The sequence below is a fragment of the Gopherus flavomarginatus genome, chromosome 1 (genome assembly GCF_025201925.1).
Source record: "Gopherus flavomarginatus isolate rGopFla2 chromosome 1, rGopFla2.mat.asm, whole genome shotgun sequence".
NCBI classification, from domain to species: domain Eukaryota; kingdom Metazoa; phylum Chordata; order Testudines; family Testudinidae; genus Gopherus; species Gopherus flavomarginatus.
The window spans coordinates 15,931,976-15,949,372 of record NC_066617.1 but is presented as its reverse complement, the minus strand read 5'-3'; the positions used below and the strand labels follow the sequence as shown (position 1 = coordinate 15,949,372).

At 41.2% G+C, this 17,397-nt stretch overlaps 1 protein-coding gene across 3 annotated transcripts in view; it reads left to right on the top strand.

Annotated features, from left to right (window-relative positions):
- UPF2 (UPF2 regulator of nonsense mediated mRNA decay) overlaps window positions 1–11,615 on the top strand; it is a 147,213-nt gene extending 135,598 nt beyond the window's left edge. For all 3 annotated transcript variants that reach the window (XM_050936786.1, XM_050936788.1, XM_050936787.1), the window contains one exon: window positions 10,366–11,615. In XM_050936786.1, coding sequence (XP_050792743.1) covers window positions 10,366–10,375 — 10 coding nt within the window. In that variant the 3' untranslated portion in view covers window positions 10,376–11,615. The remainder of the gene's footprint in view (window positions 1–10,365) is intronic.
- The last annotated feature ends 5,782 nt before the right edge of the window (window positions 11,616–17,397 follow it).

Here is a 17,397-nt window from a genome sequence, read left to right as displayed (position 1 = left end):
TAGGCCTGAGATCAATAGGAAAAACTTCGCATCTCAGTTCACCCTTCCTACAGGAACAGCTGAGCCTGTGGTGTGTGCAAGCTCAGGCCTGGACCACATTACAGATTTTTGCTGGCATAGCTGTGTCGGCTGAGAGTGTGAAGAAGAAAATCGCATCCCCTAACCAACATAGCTATGCTGGCAGAACACCTAGTGTAGATGCAACCGCATAGTGTTTCTGTTGGCATAGGTAATGTCATTTGGGGAGGCAGTGTGGCTACGCTACATCTGCTGGTTTATATTGAGTCCCCACTAGAGGGTTCTTCCGACAAAGTTATACTGGCTATGGAGTGTAGACAAGGCTTCTGAACCACTGAATTATTGTAACCTCTGCAGGCCTTTGTTTAATAAGTATTTATATATTAATCTCTTAACAGTATCTATCTCAACAATGTGTGTTAGAAAAGCAGTAGAGTTTTCCTTTAAATGCAGCTGCCAGAGCAGCAGAGACACAATGTAAGCCTTTTTATAAAGTCTGGTTTTTTGCAGATTAATAGCTACTTTTAGATACCATTCTGAAATACTTCTATTTTAAAATCATCTAAAAAGACATCTCTTTGGGCTTTCACAATGAGGTAGATATTTTCAGAGTGAGCTGAGACAGATTTTTGGAGTAAAGAGCTTTAAATGGTTCCTCTTTTGCAAGCTGTAGAATGGGTGCTTAGCACTCTGCCTGTATTGTGTGTTATGCTGTAATTTATCTAATGTGCCTTTTAGTCAGTAACCTCTGTAGGGCAGGAGCCAGAGATCTCTTCTGTGTTTGGCAAATTTATCTGTTGTACATGTTGATTGCATGTTTATCTACATGTTGATTACACTGTATAAATAAGCAATATTTAAAGCAGTCTGAAAAAAGTGGGGGGGGGGCCTATCAGAACCCTAGCCAAAGTAAATTTTCATGCACTTGATTCAGACGGTTCACAATTGGGTGTGTGTTTGTGTGTGTGTATTTCCATAGTTGCATGCCATTTTTAACTTATTAAGCTATTTATACTTACTAGTTGTTTGTTTTTTTTTTAAATAAAGCAACAAGCTTCATACAAATTATTAGAACAAGTACATACTGGAGTTTGGCAGGATGGATTGGAGATTTAACTGAGATTCAGGTTGGGGGATCTCTGCTAATAGGGTGCAGTGACATTCATTGGGTTGGAGTGCCTCTGGGGATACAGGGCTGGGAATGCAGTGACATTCAATGAAGCTGGAGGATCTCAGTGGTGAAAGTGCTCTGATAGTCACTGCGGATAGGAGTGAGTCCTGGGAACCTATTTTGGGGCTGTTGCTTCTTCAGGCTCCTGCAGCTCCCAGCCTCTGGCTCCACTGTGCTCCCCAAGGGACACAGGCCATTGTGTGTGACTGACAAGTGGGCAGTGCTTGCCATGGGGGAAGTGGAGTGAGTGGATTCCCAGGTGCTGTATGATGCAGCAGGTCTGGTAGAAGTTCTGCACCCCTATGCAACTGCCCTCTCAAGCTTTAAAAAAGAAATTCCTGGTTTTGTGTGTCTGTTTGTGTGTCTCATACTCACACTTAAGCCACAGCAAATAAGGGGTCACAGAATAGTGAACACAATCTTGAAGAATGCCTTAACGCTTAGGGCTGTTTTGAGATACTCTTTACTCGCACCTTGCTCCCATTGACTTCAGAGAGACTTGTAGTGTGAAGTGCTATTGGTTGTGAGCAAGGGTATTGCAATCTGGCCTCTAGGTTAGGAATTTCCTGTTTCAATAAGCACTACTTTTCTAATGTGAGAGTGAGTTAGCAAAGCAGCATATTTGTTTTTCCATTTACGGTATGGGTGATCTCTCCTTTCTTCTTTTTCCGTGTGTACCTATTACTGATCAGACTGACACACTGTGGGGTTCGTTTCACACAGTAATGAGTCAGGGCTCAGTGATGGTAATATTTACTAAAAATAGCAGCATGTTTGCTTTATGGAAGGCAGGTGGTGGCGGTTGTTGTTGTTCTAAAACTTCCTGGTTGGATTCATGCCAGTAAAAGTTCTGGGTGTGTTATATTGGAATCACAGTCTGAGATTGTTTAAAATCCTTGTACAAATATTTATTTAAAAGCAATCTGCAAGTGGTGGAGAAATTGGCATGGTGTTTCACCCATACTTTTGTATTATTAGTGATGATATAAACCTCAACATTTGTAATGTGCCGGAAAGCTACTGACAGATGGAGCCATCCTGCTGAAACGTTGAAAAAATGTTAACTGTAGCATCTGTAACTTGGAGGGGTGTGTGCTGGGGGTTGTTCTACAAGGATCCCGTGTCCCGATCTGCTGGGCTCATGGTGGGGCTCCCTCTGGTAGATTCTAATATCACAAAGTGACATGCCCAGGGGCAGCGCCACCATGACGCAGGCACAGGCTATGGAGCTGCGCACAGTTTCTTGTGCGAAGGAGTGAATGAGCGCGCGCGCACAGTGTTTTTGCATCCTTGGTTTCATGATTTCTGTGGGTGTAGTTGAACCCATGAACCCCTGCTAACGCCAACCCTACATGGTACTAACCTAGGCTCTGCCCACAGCTCCTGCTTGTGACCCCTTCCTGTCATATTTGCATGTCTTCCTTCCTGGCCATTCATCCCGTCATCCTGTTGCCCACTCTACCATTTCTTGATGAAAGTGGAAAAGGAGGAGAAAGAAGCCCCATAACTTCCACTGACCAAAAGGGAGCAGGAGCTGGCAGAATGGGGAACCCCTCCTTGACCAAGAGGAGCAGCAAGGATCTTTGTGGCAGAAGCAGTATCTACAACAGCTGGCTGGCTTTATTCTCCCGCAGTTCTGAATCCCCTAGCAAGCCAAACACTTCAGCTGCCTGACACAGCCCTAACTCAAAAGCTGAAGTTTTAATTTTTAGCACTTCTTGATGTGTTTGATCGTGGCATTCATGTCAGGAGAGATGTGGGAAAAGCTGGTGCTTAGGTACCTACTGTTCCTGTTAGAGACCTGGTTGTGTTGAAACTTACCCTTAAAAACAGGATTTAATCCCTTTGTTTAACCAGTTTGTTTAAAGATCTTAGTTTCTAAATTTGACATGATTCCTTTTCAGAGGAAAATTGAAATTTCTGGGTGAAATACTTCACTTTCCATAATATATATTTTTTAATTTTTAAAAACATTGAGCATTTGGTCTTCTATTTTTTTACCGGAGCAGTCTTAGTAATGTGATAACAGATTCTCAAACTTTCCATACTACTACACCTCATTGACTATATTTTAAGAAATTCCATTGCAATTAATGTTAACAATAGCATCTAGTTTTTATGGATCTAGTCAGTCATGTCAGTAGTTCAGTCATTCTTAAGTAATATTACTACGATGTCTGAGATCTCAAGCAATCGTTACCTTGTGTCTAGTTAATGTGCATGCTGTATTTTTGTCTAGATACATATGCTATACTTATTGCTGTGATGTCTGGGCACTGTAATCTGTAGAATTAAATATTATAAAAGATCTCTGTTCCTTGCCACTCCCCTGAGTCTCCCATTTGTGTGGTGAACTACGAGTACAAATAAGTTTGCTGATTGCCTGACCTCATACTTCTAGTCCAGTGACTCAAACTTTTGCACTGGTGACCCCTTTCACACAGCAAGCCTCTGAGTGCGACCCCACCTTAAAAATTAAAAACAGTTTATATATATTTAACACCATTATAAATGCTGGAGGCAAAGCAGGGTTTGGGGGGGAGGCTGACAGCACACGACCCCCCATGTAATAACCTCATGACCCCCTGAGGGGTCCCGACCCCCAGTTCTAGTCATTAGATTCTTGCAAGATCTTGGACCATAAACCAAAGGAATTTTATTATTGTTGTTTTTAGATTTTCTGCTTGCTTAGTGTCAGGTCTAAGGACCTGCTGGTCTTACTCAACCTTGGAATTCTTGTTGGGTCTCAGTAGAAACCCCAGACTTACTGGGCATAAAGACAATCTACCATCAGCTCCCTAACGACATTGTCCTTCCAGATCAAGGTTGAGATACACTGGTGGACTAGAGTGGGGAAAGTTTGCACTACCACTTCCTGTTCTGCACTGGTTCTGTGCATAATGCTAGGACTTCAGTCCTTAAAACTGTCAATCTGAGGCCTTGGCTACACTGGCACTTTACAGCGCTGCAACTTTCGCGCTCAGGGGTGTGAAAAAACACCCCCTGAGCGCTGCAAGATACAGCGCTGTAAAGCCTCAGTGTAATCAGTGCTGCAGCGCTAGGAGCGTGGCTCCCAGCACTGCAAGCTACACCCGTAGAGGATGTGGCTTACGTGCAGCACTGGGAGAGCTCTCTCCCAGCGCTGGTGCTCTGACCGCACTCACACTTCAAAGCACTGCCGTGGCAGCGCTCTGAAATTTCAAGTGTAGCCATACCCTGATGCTTTCACAGGAGTCCTCGTAATTTTTTTTAGTCTTTGTTCAGGAAGGATAGCCCCACTACTAAGCTATTCTAGCATAAATCTCTGGTGTAGATTCTTGTTTCAAATAAAGTAAATACCTTTAAAAAATATATTTAATACTTTTGGGAAATATATCTAAGAATGCCAGAAAGCCAGAATGGTTTAAACTATATTCAGATTGCTGAACTGATTTGATTCTATATTATTCAACATTGTTGTAGCCGATTTGGTCCCAGAATATTAGAAGCACAGTGGGTGAGGTAATATCTTTTGTTGGACTGTCTTCTGTTGGTGAGAGAGAGACAAGCTTTTGAACTTACAGAGAGCGCTTCTTCAGGTCTGAGAAATATACATAAGCAACATGAAATTTGGGCCTGTGTTTTAAAAATATAAATCATCTATTAATAAATGCAACAGAGAATGCAAAGAAGAAATTTAAGCACAGAAATAGTGATTTTCATGCTATCTTTAACCTCTAGTTTGCTTTAAAAGATCTCTCCTTTTAATAGCGATAGCTTAAAGACTAATTGCTTTTTCAGAAGTTTATCATGGAAAGAGGAAATAATTATCTGATTTACATCAAAGAGCATGCTTCTAAGGGGTGGTTTGTTTACGAGAAGAGTAAACCTCACCAATTAGTCTCAGTAGTGTAAACTCCTTCACTTATGCGGTTGCATACCTAATGCTCTGTAAGAAGACACTTCTTATGATTGTCTGCTGGTTGACAAACCTAATCAGATTGGATTTCAATGAAACAATTTGTCATGACAGTTTTGGGATCACTTATTTTACATCTGTCTGATTTTTTTTTCTATAACCAATTTAAATGAGAAATGAAGCATAAAGACAATAACAGGATGTTGGGATTTTATTACCCAAATATTCATTAAAATCTCATAATAAAGCCTGTTTTATTAATGCTGAGAAATAAAGGCAAGCTTAACAAAGGAAAATTTAGATCTGCTAACATGATAGTTTCCTGTTTCTGCTATTGAGCAAGGGTACTGCACATATAACTCTCCATACAGCTGTCCTTTTGACCCATCTTCTTACATTTCTCTCTTCTTTCAACTTTAAAGGCCAGAAATCTTGGTTATCTTGGATCCCAACTTCTCTTCTCTTCTCACAACTCCACTTTAAAGTTGACTACATTTGACTTAACATGTCTGTCTTTGTCTACACTAGGTGCTAGGACTAGTAATTTTCCAAGACTAGACAAGCTCTATATGTTATGTCACAATTCCCAGATCTTTGCCAGACTTCATCCTTATTTTGATTCTGCCTCTTCTGAAATCCTTATCTGGCTCCCATATTAGCTTTCTCCTATTGGCTTTCTCAGTCCCTACCCTTTTAAAAAGGGGAGTGGAGAGGCTGTAGCAACATTACATTCTTGTCTCAAGGAATATGATCTATTGCTCTCATCCTGTTTTTTCCTAGGCATCCTAACCACTTCAGATTCGAACACTGCTGCCTTGGTTTTCAAAACTCTGAAATAACCCTGTTTTCCACCACAATCCTCAGCCATCTTCATCCACTCCCTCCAGTCTTGGCCTCTTTGCAGTCCTCTCTTCAATTCTTTTCTCTTGCTGTGCCACAAGCATATGCCTTTATGCATACCCACAAACATTTCTCCCTTCCTCTCTCAAATTTCTGTAGTACTGGTGAATTCCAGCAGAGCAGGGTATTGTTTTCCCTCCTCCTAAGAGTGTGTACACAAAGCAGCTAGACACCCATGGCTGACACGTTCCAGCCGACTCAGGCTTGCAGGGCTCCACGCTGTATGCAGCTGTTTGATTGCTGGGTGGGCTTCCAGATTCTGGGACTCTATTGCCTCACAGAGAAATGTGGGTCAGTGGGTGGGTGCATATGTGTTCTAGAGCTTGGGCTCCAGCCCGAGCCCAGAAGTCTACACAGTAATGAAACAGCCCCACAGCCCAAGTCTAGCAAGCCTGAGTTGGCTGACATGGGCCAGCCATGGGTTTTTCTTTGCTGTGTAAACATACTGTAAGTGCCACCTGCAAGGGATGAGAAACCCCAGTCTCTGGGATACTGCAGGACTTTGTGTTCAGGAGGCTGCACAGGAACTGAGCAAGACCAGGGTGGTTAGAAGTGGGTATAGAGCTCTAGGGCCCATTCCTATGTGTCTCCTACTTGTTCATACCAGCATGTGAGCGTTCATTGGGTTCCCAGAGGTGGGGGAGATGTGTGGTTCTCACTCATGTAAAGCAGATGGGTAGGCAGCGTTACAGTTAGTGTTAAGGGGAATGAAAAGCAAATTTGTATTGATATGCTTTACCTGTTTGTCTTTTGAAATGTTTTTAAATAAAGGATGTTAAATTTTGATCTGCAACAACCTGCTCGGAGCATTGCAGTTTCATGGCAGTTTGGAAAGTACTACACTTTAAGATACTTTCCTTATATCACCAGTTCAAATACAGTGGTTAATAGCCAGCTTTGTGGTTTGGTTTTGCTTCAAGGTATCTTATTGTTTGCAAGCATGAGCATGTAAAATAGTTTATTGAAGTAATTTCAACTCTTGCTCTTAGCTATTTCTATTAGGATACTGTAAGTCAGGCGGGTCTAGGACTGTGTGAATGTGAAAACAATACTTTTAATGAATAACGCTTGCGTGATGTATTCATCCACGTCTATTCAGACTTCAAAAACTGATCTGAGCAGTCCCCACCCTATACTAGACCCATAATGTGCACTCTGAAATTTAACTGACATGTCGAAGGAACAGCCTTACTGTACATGGAGATTGATAGCTCTTGTTTCTTGTCTAGTGTTATCCTTTTCTGGCATCCAAAGGGATAGACTAAAACAAAGTGTGTAATCTGAAGAAAAGGTGTGTTTGAGAAATATTGCCTTTCAGCAGCTTCGTACCTGTTAACATGTTTAGATTGACTCCAAGCATTAATCATTGAAATTTCCTCCATCCCATGTATAATCAGCTATTATTCCTGTGTATAAAAATCTATCTGAGGTACTTACATGGCCACACGCTACTGTAATATCCAAAGGCCTCACAAGCTTTAATGTATTTATCCTCAGCACCGCTGTGAGGTAAGGAAGTGCTGTTGTTTACATTTTACAGATGGTGAACTAAGGCATGGAGACATTAAGTGACTTGTCCAAGGTCTCACAGGAAGTCTGTGGCAAAGCAGGGACTTGAATCCAGGCCTTGAAATTCCTAAGCTAGTACTCCAACCTCTGTTTGTGTTCACATGCATATACAGATTACTTGTCATTGGTGTGCATGGTTCTTTAAGGACAAGGTACCTGCCCTGAAGGTCATACAATCCAAACTGAGGTGGTGGTAAAGCAAGAAAACACCACTATGAGCAACATAAGATGTAAGAAGGAAAACTGCTAATGAAACAGTAATGTTTAAAAAGAAATCAGATGCTCATTGTGTGTCTGTTTCGTGTCGTTCCTGTTTCTTTGTTTAACATGGTCAGGCGCGAGAGAGGGAACAGACAGCGCCGAAGCTGAGATTAGTCATGGAAAGCACACCGAAAAGTGAGTTTTGAGAGAAGGTATTTGGAGGAGGCCGAAAGAGGGCACTTGGCACGCAAGAAGAAAGAGGTTACTTCAGGACTGAAAAGGGCATGGAGTTTTGGGTTGGTGGAGGAGACAAAGGGATTGAATGGAAATCTATAACTTGATGATCTGGTGCATTAACCAACCATAAGAGTTTTGCTCTTATGATTTGATGTCAGCAGATCCCCTTGGTTGAATTACTCTCAGGGATTACTACTTATGCAACAAGACTATGTTTTTCATGAGAATAGGTATATTATCCTGGGAATCCTGGCCACGTTCCAATTTGGATCATTACATTCTGTTACCTATCTAAATCACCCTTTTTCAAATGTGTATGGCAGTGGTCCCCAACCTTTTTCGTCTGCCGGGCGCCAGACAACAAGCCACAGAGGACCGTGGTGGCAGACAAGCATCTGCCGAAATTCCACCAACAAGTGGCAACATCAATAGGCGTCGCCACCGAAATGCTGCCAACAACGTCGTACAGAGGCGTCGCCACGGAAATACCTTCGAAAATCGGTGGCATTTCGGCGGCAATGCCTCTGGATGACGGAGCTTGTTAGTGGCATTTCGGTGTATGCTCGTCCACCGGCCAGTAGGCAGGCACACTTAAACGCCCCAGCAGGCCCCATGGCGCCCACAGACACCACATTGGGGACCCCTGATGTATGGGGTTCTTCACTTCCTAACCTAAACTGTAGTGTACTTGCACTTTTAAATAGTTGCAATCTTCTACTTCAGACATGGCTGCATTACAGTGGTGGATGAAGTGAGCCCTGTATAGTCCTTATTTATCTTGTGGGATGCAGTCAACATTAATATTTGTAAAGTGCTTTAGAAATGCAAAGTAAATTTTGCAGATAAAAAAAAATGCAGAAAGGATTCAATTTTAGTATCCTGCTTTCAGAAGCTCATAATTTGTCTAAAAACATTTCCATATTTGATCTAGTCTAAAAGTAATATTGTTGGTCAGATTTTTGTGTTTTGGTCAAGGGCTAAGGTAGATGGGTAGTCTTTCCCCATTTTAAGAAATTCTAATTTTTTTTAGTCGTGCCTATAACACAAAAGACTCTGGTAACTTTTCATGAAAATATTTCTTAATAAAGGGAGTTTAGCAGCTTGACAAGGTTTGGGAGGAACACATTTAGTAATAGAAAAGTTTTACAAGTAACTGAAATATTATTTTTATACATGCTCAGTGGGTTTCTTCTCAGATTTTTAGCAGTTTACTCTTGCCCCTCCGTTTTGTGACATGACATATACAAAAGATAGGGAGAACTGTGTATCCTCTACTTTTTCTATCACAAATATAGGGGCAGCAGTTAGTGGGATAATTTGCATGAGGGAGATTGTTACTGCATCGGAACACATGCGTCCAAACCCAAAAATTGCATCAATAGTAGACAGGAAGAAATTGTGTTTTAAAAAAAAGTGCAGATCGAACTGTTTTTGCAAAATTCTGTGGCATTCTATAATTGTGTCATTTAATTAAAGATAAGAACGTTCAAGCTTCTTCCTTTGCAAAGATATAGCCTGTGCCACTTATTTTGCAAAAAGCACTACAGAAATCTATATTAATGTAACGCTAAAGTCACACAGTTGAAATAACAGTAAAAAAAAAAACAGTAAAGATTCCAGTAGTAGTGTTAACTTAGCCCCATTGCATATCCTGTATATTTTGTTGTATACATTTAACAGCATAAACAGAAATATGCAAACATACTATGTGTAACCTTGGTCCCTTTATATCACATCTCACCATACTGGTATAATCTTTCATTTATGTTTACATTCTTTTACCCAGATAGAACTATTTTACCCTGATGGAATTGCTTCACATATTAGGTATAACCTAAGATTTTAATGTGTCACTACAAGTTTTTTCAGAACATTTCAGTATTTGACTCTAGAAATCCCAGCTCTAGTTTTTCTTTAAACTTTACCCACGTGTTACATCTTGTACAGCAAGAAATAAATTATGCATGAAAGCAAAGTCTGTTTTAAGTGAAGTAAAAATTTACTTACATTTTTACAATAGTGCATGCTTACTCAGTAGCCTTGTCTCACAGTAGTGAGTTTTTGTGCTTGAAGTGAAGCTTAGCTTCCCCATTTTTGGAGGAGATGGGTCAAGAAGGAGAATTTCTCTGATCAGTCTCCGGAGGTTTGTTTGCATGGTGGTATATTTGCCCTCCTTTGACACACACAATTTTTGTAAAAGTATTCATAAAGTGAAAAGATGGAATTTAAAGTATATAAACTACAATGGGTAGGAATGGCCATAAGGCAGATCCAGATGTGAAGGACTCAGTGGCCAACTTTAAGTCCTGCACAACTGCATGGTTTTGGTCCTTCAAGGTTAATGTATTTCCTTTCTTTCTCCCCCTTCTAGGAGACGTTGATCCAGCAGCAAGTGTCATTTCATTAGGTCCTGTATCTCTGATGTTGTGGATAGTGGAGTCCTCCAGCAATTAAATGAGAGCCGTGGACACATCTCAGCATGTCAGTCTAGAGAGTTCAGAATCGAAACCTGGGACAGGCTGGAGCCGTGGGGAAGAAACACCAGCCTCCACCGAAAACAGAACAAGTGGAAGCTTCCAAGTCATGGCCTACAAAAAAAGCATTTTGTTACAGGAACCGTGTGAGGGTTAATCTTCTCATGAGAATGGAAGTAAATAAATGAGATGGTTAACTTGACCAGTGAGCAGTTCAGTTACAACAAAGAGCAATTAAAAATAAGATGGATTACACTGGAATGGAAAGGGTTTTGATGGCTCGATATGAGGAGAAACAAAGAAAGTTCTAAACCCAGTGGGAGTTATATTATCTCTGAATCGAGCATTCTGTGGCAAAAGAATATTCTTTTGGGGGCTTCAAGTCTACAGTAGAAAAGTGTGGAGCAAGCAGTAAGATCTTATCGCAAACCCTGACATGTAGGATGACAAAATTATGATCAATTACCAAACATCAGATACTCCACAGAGGGCAATCTTTTGTTTTAACAGTAACCTTTTTCTAAAAGGAATAGGCGGGAGGGGGAAAATCAAACAGAGGCAAGGAGATATAATTGTCTGTTAAGGTTAAAGACAAAATGTGAAGTTTATTGACACAGTGTTTACCCAAATTGCATAGAACAGCCTGACACCAGCCTAAGAACAGGGATATAGTTGAGCCCATTGTAAGTATCATTGAAAACCAAAATGTGCCAGTCAGCATGACAGAAGGACATCAAGGAGCGGATCCAAATGTTTCGTTGACCTTCACGGGTTGACAAGCCTTTGTGTCTAAAAGAGAGAGGAAAAAAAAGTCTGGAAATAGAATTTTTATTTTTTTTTCTAGGTAGAAAAGAGGTTTCTTGGTCCGTTTCTGACAATCTGTTATTTATTAGTATAGTTGTGGTTTTTTGTTCGCTTTCAGGTAGGTGTAGTACATTCAGTTAAAGAGCACATCTGTATGCTACTACTTGATTAAATCTTTTTTTCTAGCTCTTTTAAAATTCTTTCTACCACTGGTTTGGTTTTTGCATGTAGAATAAAAAGACTTGTAAACTTGTAACATTTCATACAGAAATGCCGCCCGATCTTCACCAGCTTCAGAAATCTGACCTTTGCCGATGCTGCAATAAAGTGTTGTAATTTCGAAGTAGTGTCTGTCTGTCTCTCTCTTCAAGTTCATTTTGAAGGAAATGATTATCTGAAATCATATTAATACATTATGTACTATATGCCCTTGAGGATATTTTTGGCCATTATTTCACTTATTTGAGTGTCATAAGGAGTATATGGCATTGTACAAACATGAGATGGTCCTTGCCTCAGCAAGCTGACAGACTAGATCAGACACAGATAGTACTGTACAGCCTTTGAGAGAGCCTGAGTTCCCTCTGGCTGCTGTCTAGATTCTCTCCTCACTCCTAATCTATTTGTACTAGAGAGAGGTAGATGTATTTCACATTTTTCACAATGTCTTTGTCAGATTCTTCTATTGACTGACTTCTATTGACTGACTTTCTATGCCATTGCTCCACCCAGCTGTCTGGGACTGCTGTACTGTCTCTTCTTTTCTCTCAGTGCTCCCATACTGGTGCCCAGGCAACAATGAGGCAGCCTGATTCAAATGCAGAGCAGCAATGTATGTGGAGAGAGAGAAAGGACTTGAGGGAAAGGGTTTGGATAAGGAGCAGGGAGAGGGTAAGGGCAGGGGCAGAAGACCACATGGGAAGAAGGGCAGAAAGTGAAGTGTTGTGGGGAGGGACAGATAGAAGCAGAGTGGAGGAAATATGGATAGAAGCCAAGGATGGGGAGGGGGAGGAATTAAGTGGGGAGGAGCTGGGGGGGTGTTAAAGGCAAAGGAGGGATGGAAGCAGAACCAGGAACTGAGAATGGGTAAAAGCTGACAGGATGGGCAGAAATGAAGGCTAGTGGGCCTGGTGGGCGGTTGAATATAGGTAAGACCTGGGGAGAGAGGGTAAGAGCAGAAGATAGGGACAGGCTGTGGTGAATGGGCAGAAGGGTCTGTAATCACTAGAGTAATCCCAGGTTCTGTGAAGAAATGTGACACTTTTCGGGGTTGCCCAAGGTATCTAGGGTAAATTACTATCTCCTTCTTATAGTGAGAGAGAGTCCTGTCTGTGTCTTACCAGGAGAAACTCCCCACTGACTGGCAACACAGATGCTCTGCTCTGGGTAAACTGTCATGGGATAAGAGGGAAGGTCCTCTTATGGGTTGGTAACTGCTAAAAGATAGGAAACAAAGGATAGGAGTAAATGGTCAGTTTTCAAAATGGAGAGAGGTAAATGGAGAGAAGTAAATATTGGTGTTCTCCAGGGGTCTATACTGGGACCAGTATTGTTCAACCTGTTCATAAATAGGACCCTGCCAAATTCACGGGCGATTTTGGTCAATTTCACAGTCATAGGATTTGTAAAATCATAAATGTTATTTCAGATATTTAAATCTGAAATTTCAAGATGGTGTAACTATAGGGGTCCTGACCCAAAAAGGAGTTGTGGGGATCGCAAGGTTATAAGGGGGTTGTGGTATTGCCACCCTTACTTTTGTGCTGGTGGGGTGCTGCCTTCAGAGCTGGGTGCCTGGCCAGCAGCCACTTTCTCCAGTCACCCAGTTCTGAAGGCAGCACAGAAATAAGGATGGCAATACTGTGATTTTTTCCCACCACCAACCCCTGGACCCCCTTTTGGGTCAGGATGCCCAGTTTGAGAAATGCTGGTCTCCTTCGTGAAATCCGTATAGTATAGGATAAAGGCCAGATTTCACAGTCCACGCTGTTTTTTTCATGGCCATAAATTTGCTAGGGCCCTATTCACAAATGATCTAGAAAAAGGTGTGAACAGTAAGGTGGCAAAATTGGCAGATAATACAAAACTACTCAGGATAGTTAAGTCTAAGGCAAACTGCGAAGAGTTACGAAGGGATATCGCAAAACAGCGTGACTGGACAACAAAATGGCAGATGAAATTCAGTGTTGATATATGCAAAGTAATGTACATGGGAGAACAATCCCAACTATACATATAAAATGATGGGGTCTCAATTAGCGGTTACCACTCAAGAAAGAGATCTTGGAGTCACGGATAGTTCTCTGAAAGCATCCACTCAATGTGCAGAGGCAGTCAGAAAAGCTAACAATGTTGGAAATCATTAGGAAAGGGATAGATAAGACAGAAAATGTCATATTGCTTTTATATAAATCCATGGTACACTCACATCTTGAATATTGTGTGCAGATATGGTTGCCTCATCTCAAAAAAAATGTATTGGAATTGGAAAAGATACAGAAAAGAGCAACAAAAATGTTAATGGTTATAGAACAGCTTCCATATGAGGAGAGATTAATAAGATTGGGACTTCAGATTGAAAAAGAGACGACTAAGGGAGGGATATGACAGAGGTCTATAAAATCATGATTGGTGTGGTGAAAGTAAATAAGGAACTGTTATTTACTCATAAAACAAGAACTAGGAGTCATGAAATGAAATTAATAGGCAGCAGGTTTAAAACGAAGTGTTTTCACACAATGCACAAAGGATGTTGTGAAGGCCAAGGTTATAACAGGGTTCAAAAAAGAACTAGATAAGTTCATGGAGGATAGGTCCATCAATGGCTATTAGCCAGGATGCACAGGGATGGTGTCCTTACCCTCTGTTTGCCAGGGGATGGATCAGTTGATGATTACCTGTTCTGTTCATTCCCTCTGAAGCACCTGGCATTGGCCACTGTCAAAAGACAGGATTCTGGGCTAGATGGACCACTCGTATGACCCAGTATGGCCGTTCTTGTGTAAACCTGCTCATGACTCATGGAGGGGCAGTACACAATTGGGGTCAACATGACATTTTTGTTTCAGTTTTTTAAAAACTTACATTTTTAAGAACACTAAGGTTGAAAAGTCAAGCCCGCAAAAGGTTGCCTGTGCAACTTAAATTCAGACCCACTGTGCATATGTATTATAATAGTCTTCAATGATTATTATTGAACTAATTATTACCAAACGTCCTTGCTAAGGATCTCCATGGACAACAGAGTTGTATAACTTCCAGCTTTGACAGTGCCACTTGATGGTAAGTTGCAGTTATAATACAATTTGAGTAAGGAATTTCTGCTTGATCGCTACGAAACGAAGTTTTGTAACAAGCCACATTCCAAATGTATGTCCAGTGGTAAAGAACCATTTTTAAAGGTGGTAACTAAGGAAGTGACTTAGTTTGTGGAAAAGGAGATTTAGGTTAAATATTAGGAAAACCAATCTAACTCTAAGGGTGGTTAAGCTCTGGAAAGTCTTCCAAGGAATGTTGTGGAGTTGTCATTGAAAGTTTAAGAACAGGTTAAACACCTGGGATGCTCTAGGGTTACTTGGTCCTGCCTAAGCCTGGGGGGATGGACTAGTTGACTTCTTAAGGTCTCTTCCAGCCCTGCCTTTCTACGATTCTGTGGAGTACAGCTCACCTACAAAACTTGCTTGTACTTCAAGCAGGGCATCTAGCGCTTTTAGCTGAGGCAGCTGGAGCACATTACCCATAGGTCCAGCTTTCCAGAAGCAGGTGGTGCCAGGGGGCTTCAACCCAGTAGTTTGACTATATAGAGGCAAGGAAACACTTTGAGGTACAAGTACTGATCGGTAAATGCTCTTATGCTGGAATATTGTATTCCTGTCACATTTCTCACTTGAGTACACATCCCTGTCTCTCTAGGGTGTTCAGTCTTTTACGATGTCGTCATTTCATTAGCTCTCCGATCCTTCAGGAGGAAGAAATCCAAATCTGCTACTTCTAATATAGTCAAAGAAAAAGAAAAGTTGTAAGGATGTGTTTAATGCATCACAAAGGTGCAGCCCTTGCCCTTTTTTGTGATTTAACCTTTAATATAATTTCCCTTTAAAACAGTGATAACTTCGCTCTCATAGCAACGTGATCAGAAGTTAGTGAGGAGCTGCCATTTCAGGCTCCACTGGTTCATTGCGGCAATGTTCTGTTTAATTAAAATAGGAACATGCTTGGCTTTGTAAGTAAAGTTAGTGCTGCTGAAAGGTGCTGAACTGACAGCCCTAGGGAATGAAGTCTTTGGTTTATTTCTACTGCAGGGGCAGTGGTAATACAAGCTTCCCCAGGCTGCCCAATCCATGGACCTCAGCTGTGAGCTGGAGGGAAGGCATCATTTCCAAGGGTGAGTGAGTAATACTCCACACTCATTCTATTCTGAGCACCTCTGAAGTTGCCAAAAAGGAGCGGACATTAGTTGTAACTGTAGTGGTGTTAGTAATGAGGACATATGTCCCCTGGGACTGCAAAATTGCTTATACATGGGTCACTGAACAGCCATCATGTATATCTGGTAATTGCTTACACAGTCACTGTACTTCCATCAGTTTTGAAGACAGATCTAAATAAAAAGCTTGGTTGATGGATATACTTACTACATACTGTCCATAGAAGTGACATCACTTTATTAAAATTCCCCCCACACCGTTTGAAATACTGAACTGAGTAACTGATTGAATAATGAAAACAATGTGAAACCAAAACTTCTCCTTGATGAGGAATATTCTCTACATATCTTGCATTTTCCTTTGAACAGCTGGCATCCTTAAATTGTTCAGATATTTCTCCCACCCTTCAAGAAACACTCATCTGAGATGACACTTGACTGTCGCCTCCCAGAACTTGACACTAAATCTACATTTCTAACTAGACTTGGGTAGTTCTGAACCTATAAATAGGAAGCTATTTTCGAAGATATCAAACAACTGCATTCATGTCAAAACATTTACTCATATTGTTTGAATTGCAAACTTTAAAAATACCAAGCCCATACTATAGGGGAAAAGGTGATGACTTAAAAAATACATTTATTATTCAGCTGTGATTGAATAATAATGTTTAATTGAAAACCTTCCTTCTTTTCCCTCCCTTAAATGAGTCAAGGAGCAATGAATGAAAAAAAAATCTTGTAGGACAAAAAAGAATGGTGTTACTCTTCATTAAATACTTAGTTCTGTTACATGACTTCTGTCATGTCCCTGAGTTGTCTTTATTTTTCAGTACAGTACTGGAGAAAGGTAATGGATTGCCTGCCCTTCAGCTTGAAATCTTCCCTCTACAGAATGAGTCAAAACATTTGGCAGACTTAAGTCTTCCCACATCATTTCTCTTAATATCTCAACCTCATAGGGCCATCTCAATGCTGCATTTACATCACTAACAGATTTTGTAGCCTTGTAGTGGATGCTGTAGAGTCAACACGGCTCAGATGTTGTTTATCACTGTGCGATCTACCATCAGAAGCAGCGGTCGGACTGACCTGGTTATAACCATCACCGCATTTTTCATGTGTCCATCTCAATTTGTACAGAATTTAAGATTTTGTTTTGAACAATTACATTTCTAGCTTCTGTGATGGTAGTATTTCGAGTGTGAAGAAGGCTGTCACGGAGATAGCACTGCATTCAAACAGTCTTTTAGGCCATGTCTACAGTACACAGCTTTTAGTGACGGGTGTGTCTCCACAGCCGTGCTGCTAAAAGCCGCTCAGTGTAGCCGCTGTTTGTTGGCTCTCCTGCCGACAAAAAACTTCCACCTCCAACAAGCAGCATTTGCGTTGTCGGGGGGAGAGCGCTCCTGCCGACAAAGTGCTGTTCACATTGGCGCTTCTGATTGGCAAAACTTTTGTCTTTCGGGGACAATGGGGGGTTAACACCTCTGAAAGACAAACATTTTGTAGTTCAATAGCCAGTGTAGACATAGCTTTAGAAGGGTGATTTTTTGACATTTTTATACCAGCAAAAGTCATAGTGAGACACAGTTATACAGGCAAACGTGCTTTTTCTAGCTTATTTTGTTTGAGGCACTGACATAAGAGAGCACATTTTTGCTTGGAGAAGCTGCATGTACACCACACTGGCAAACCT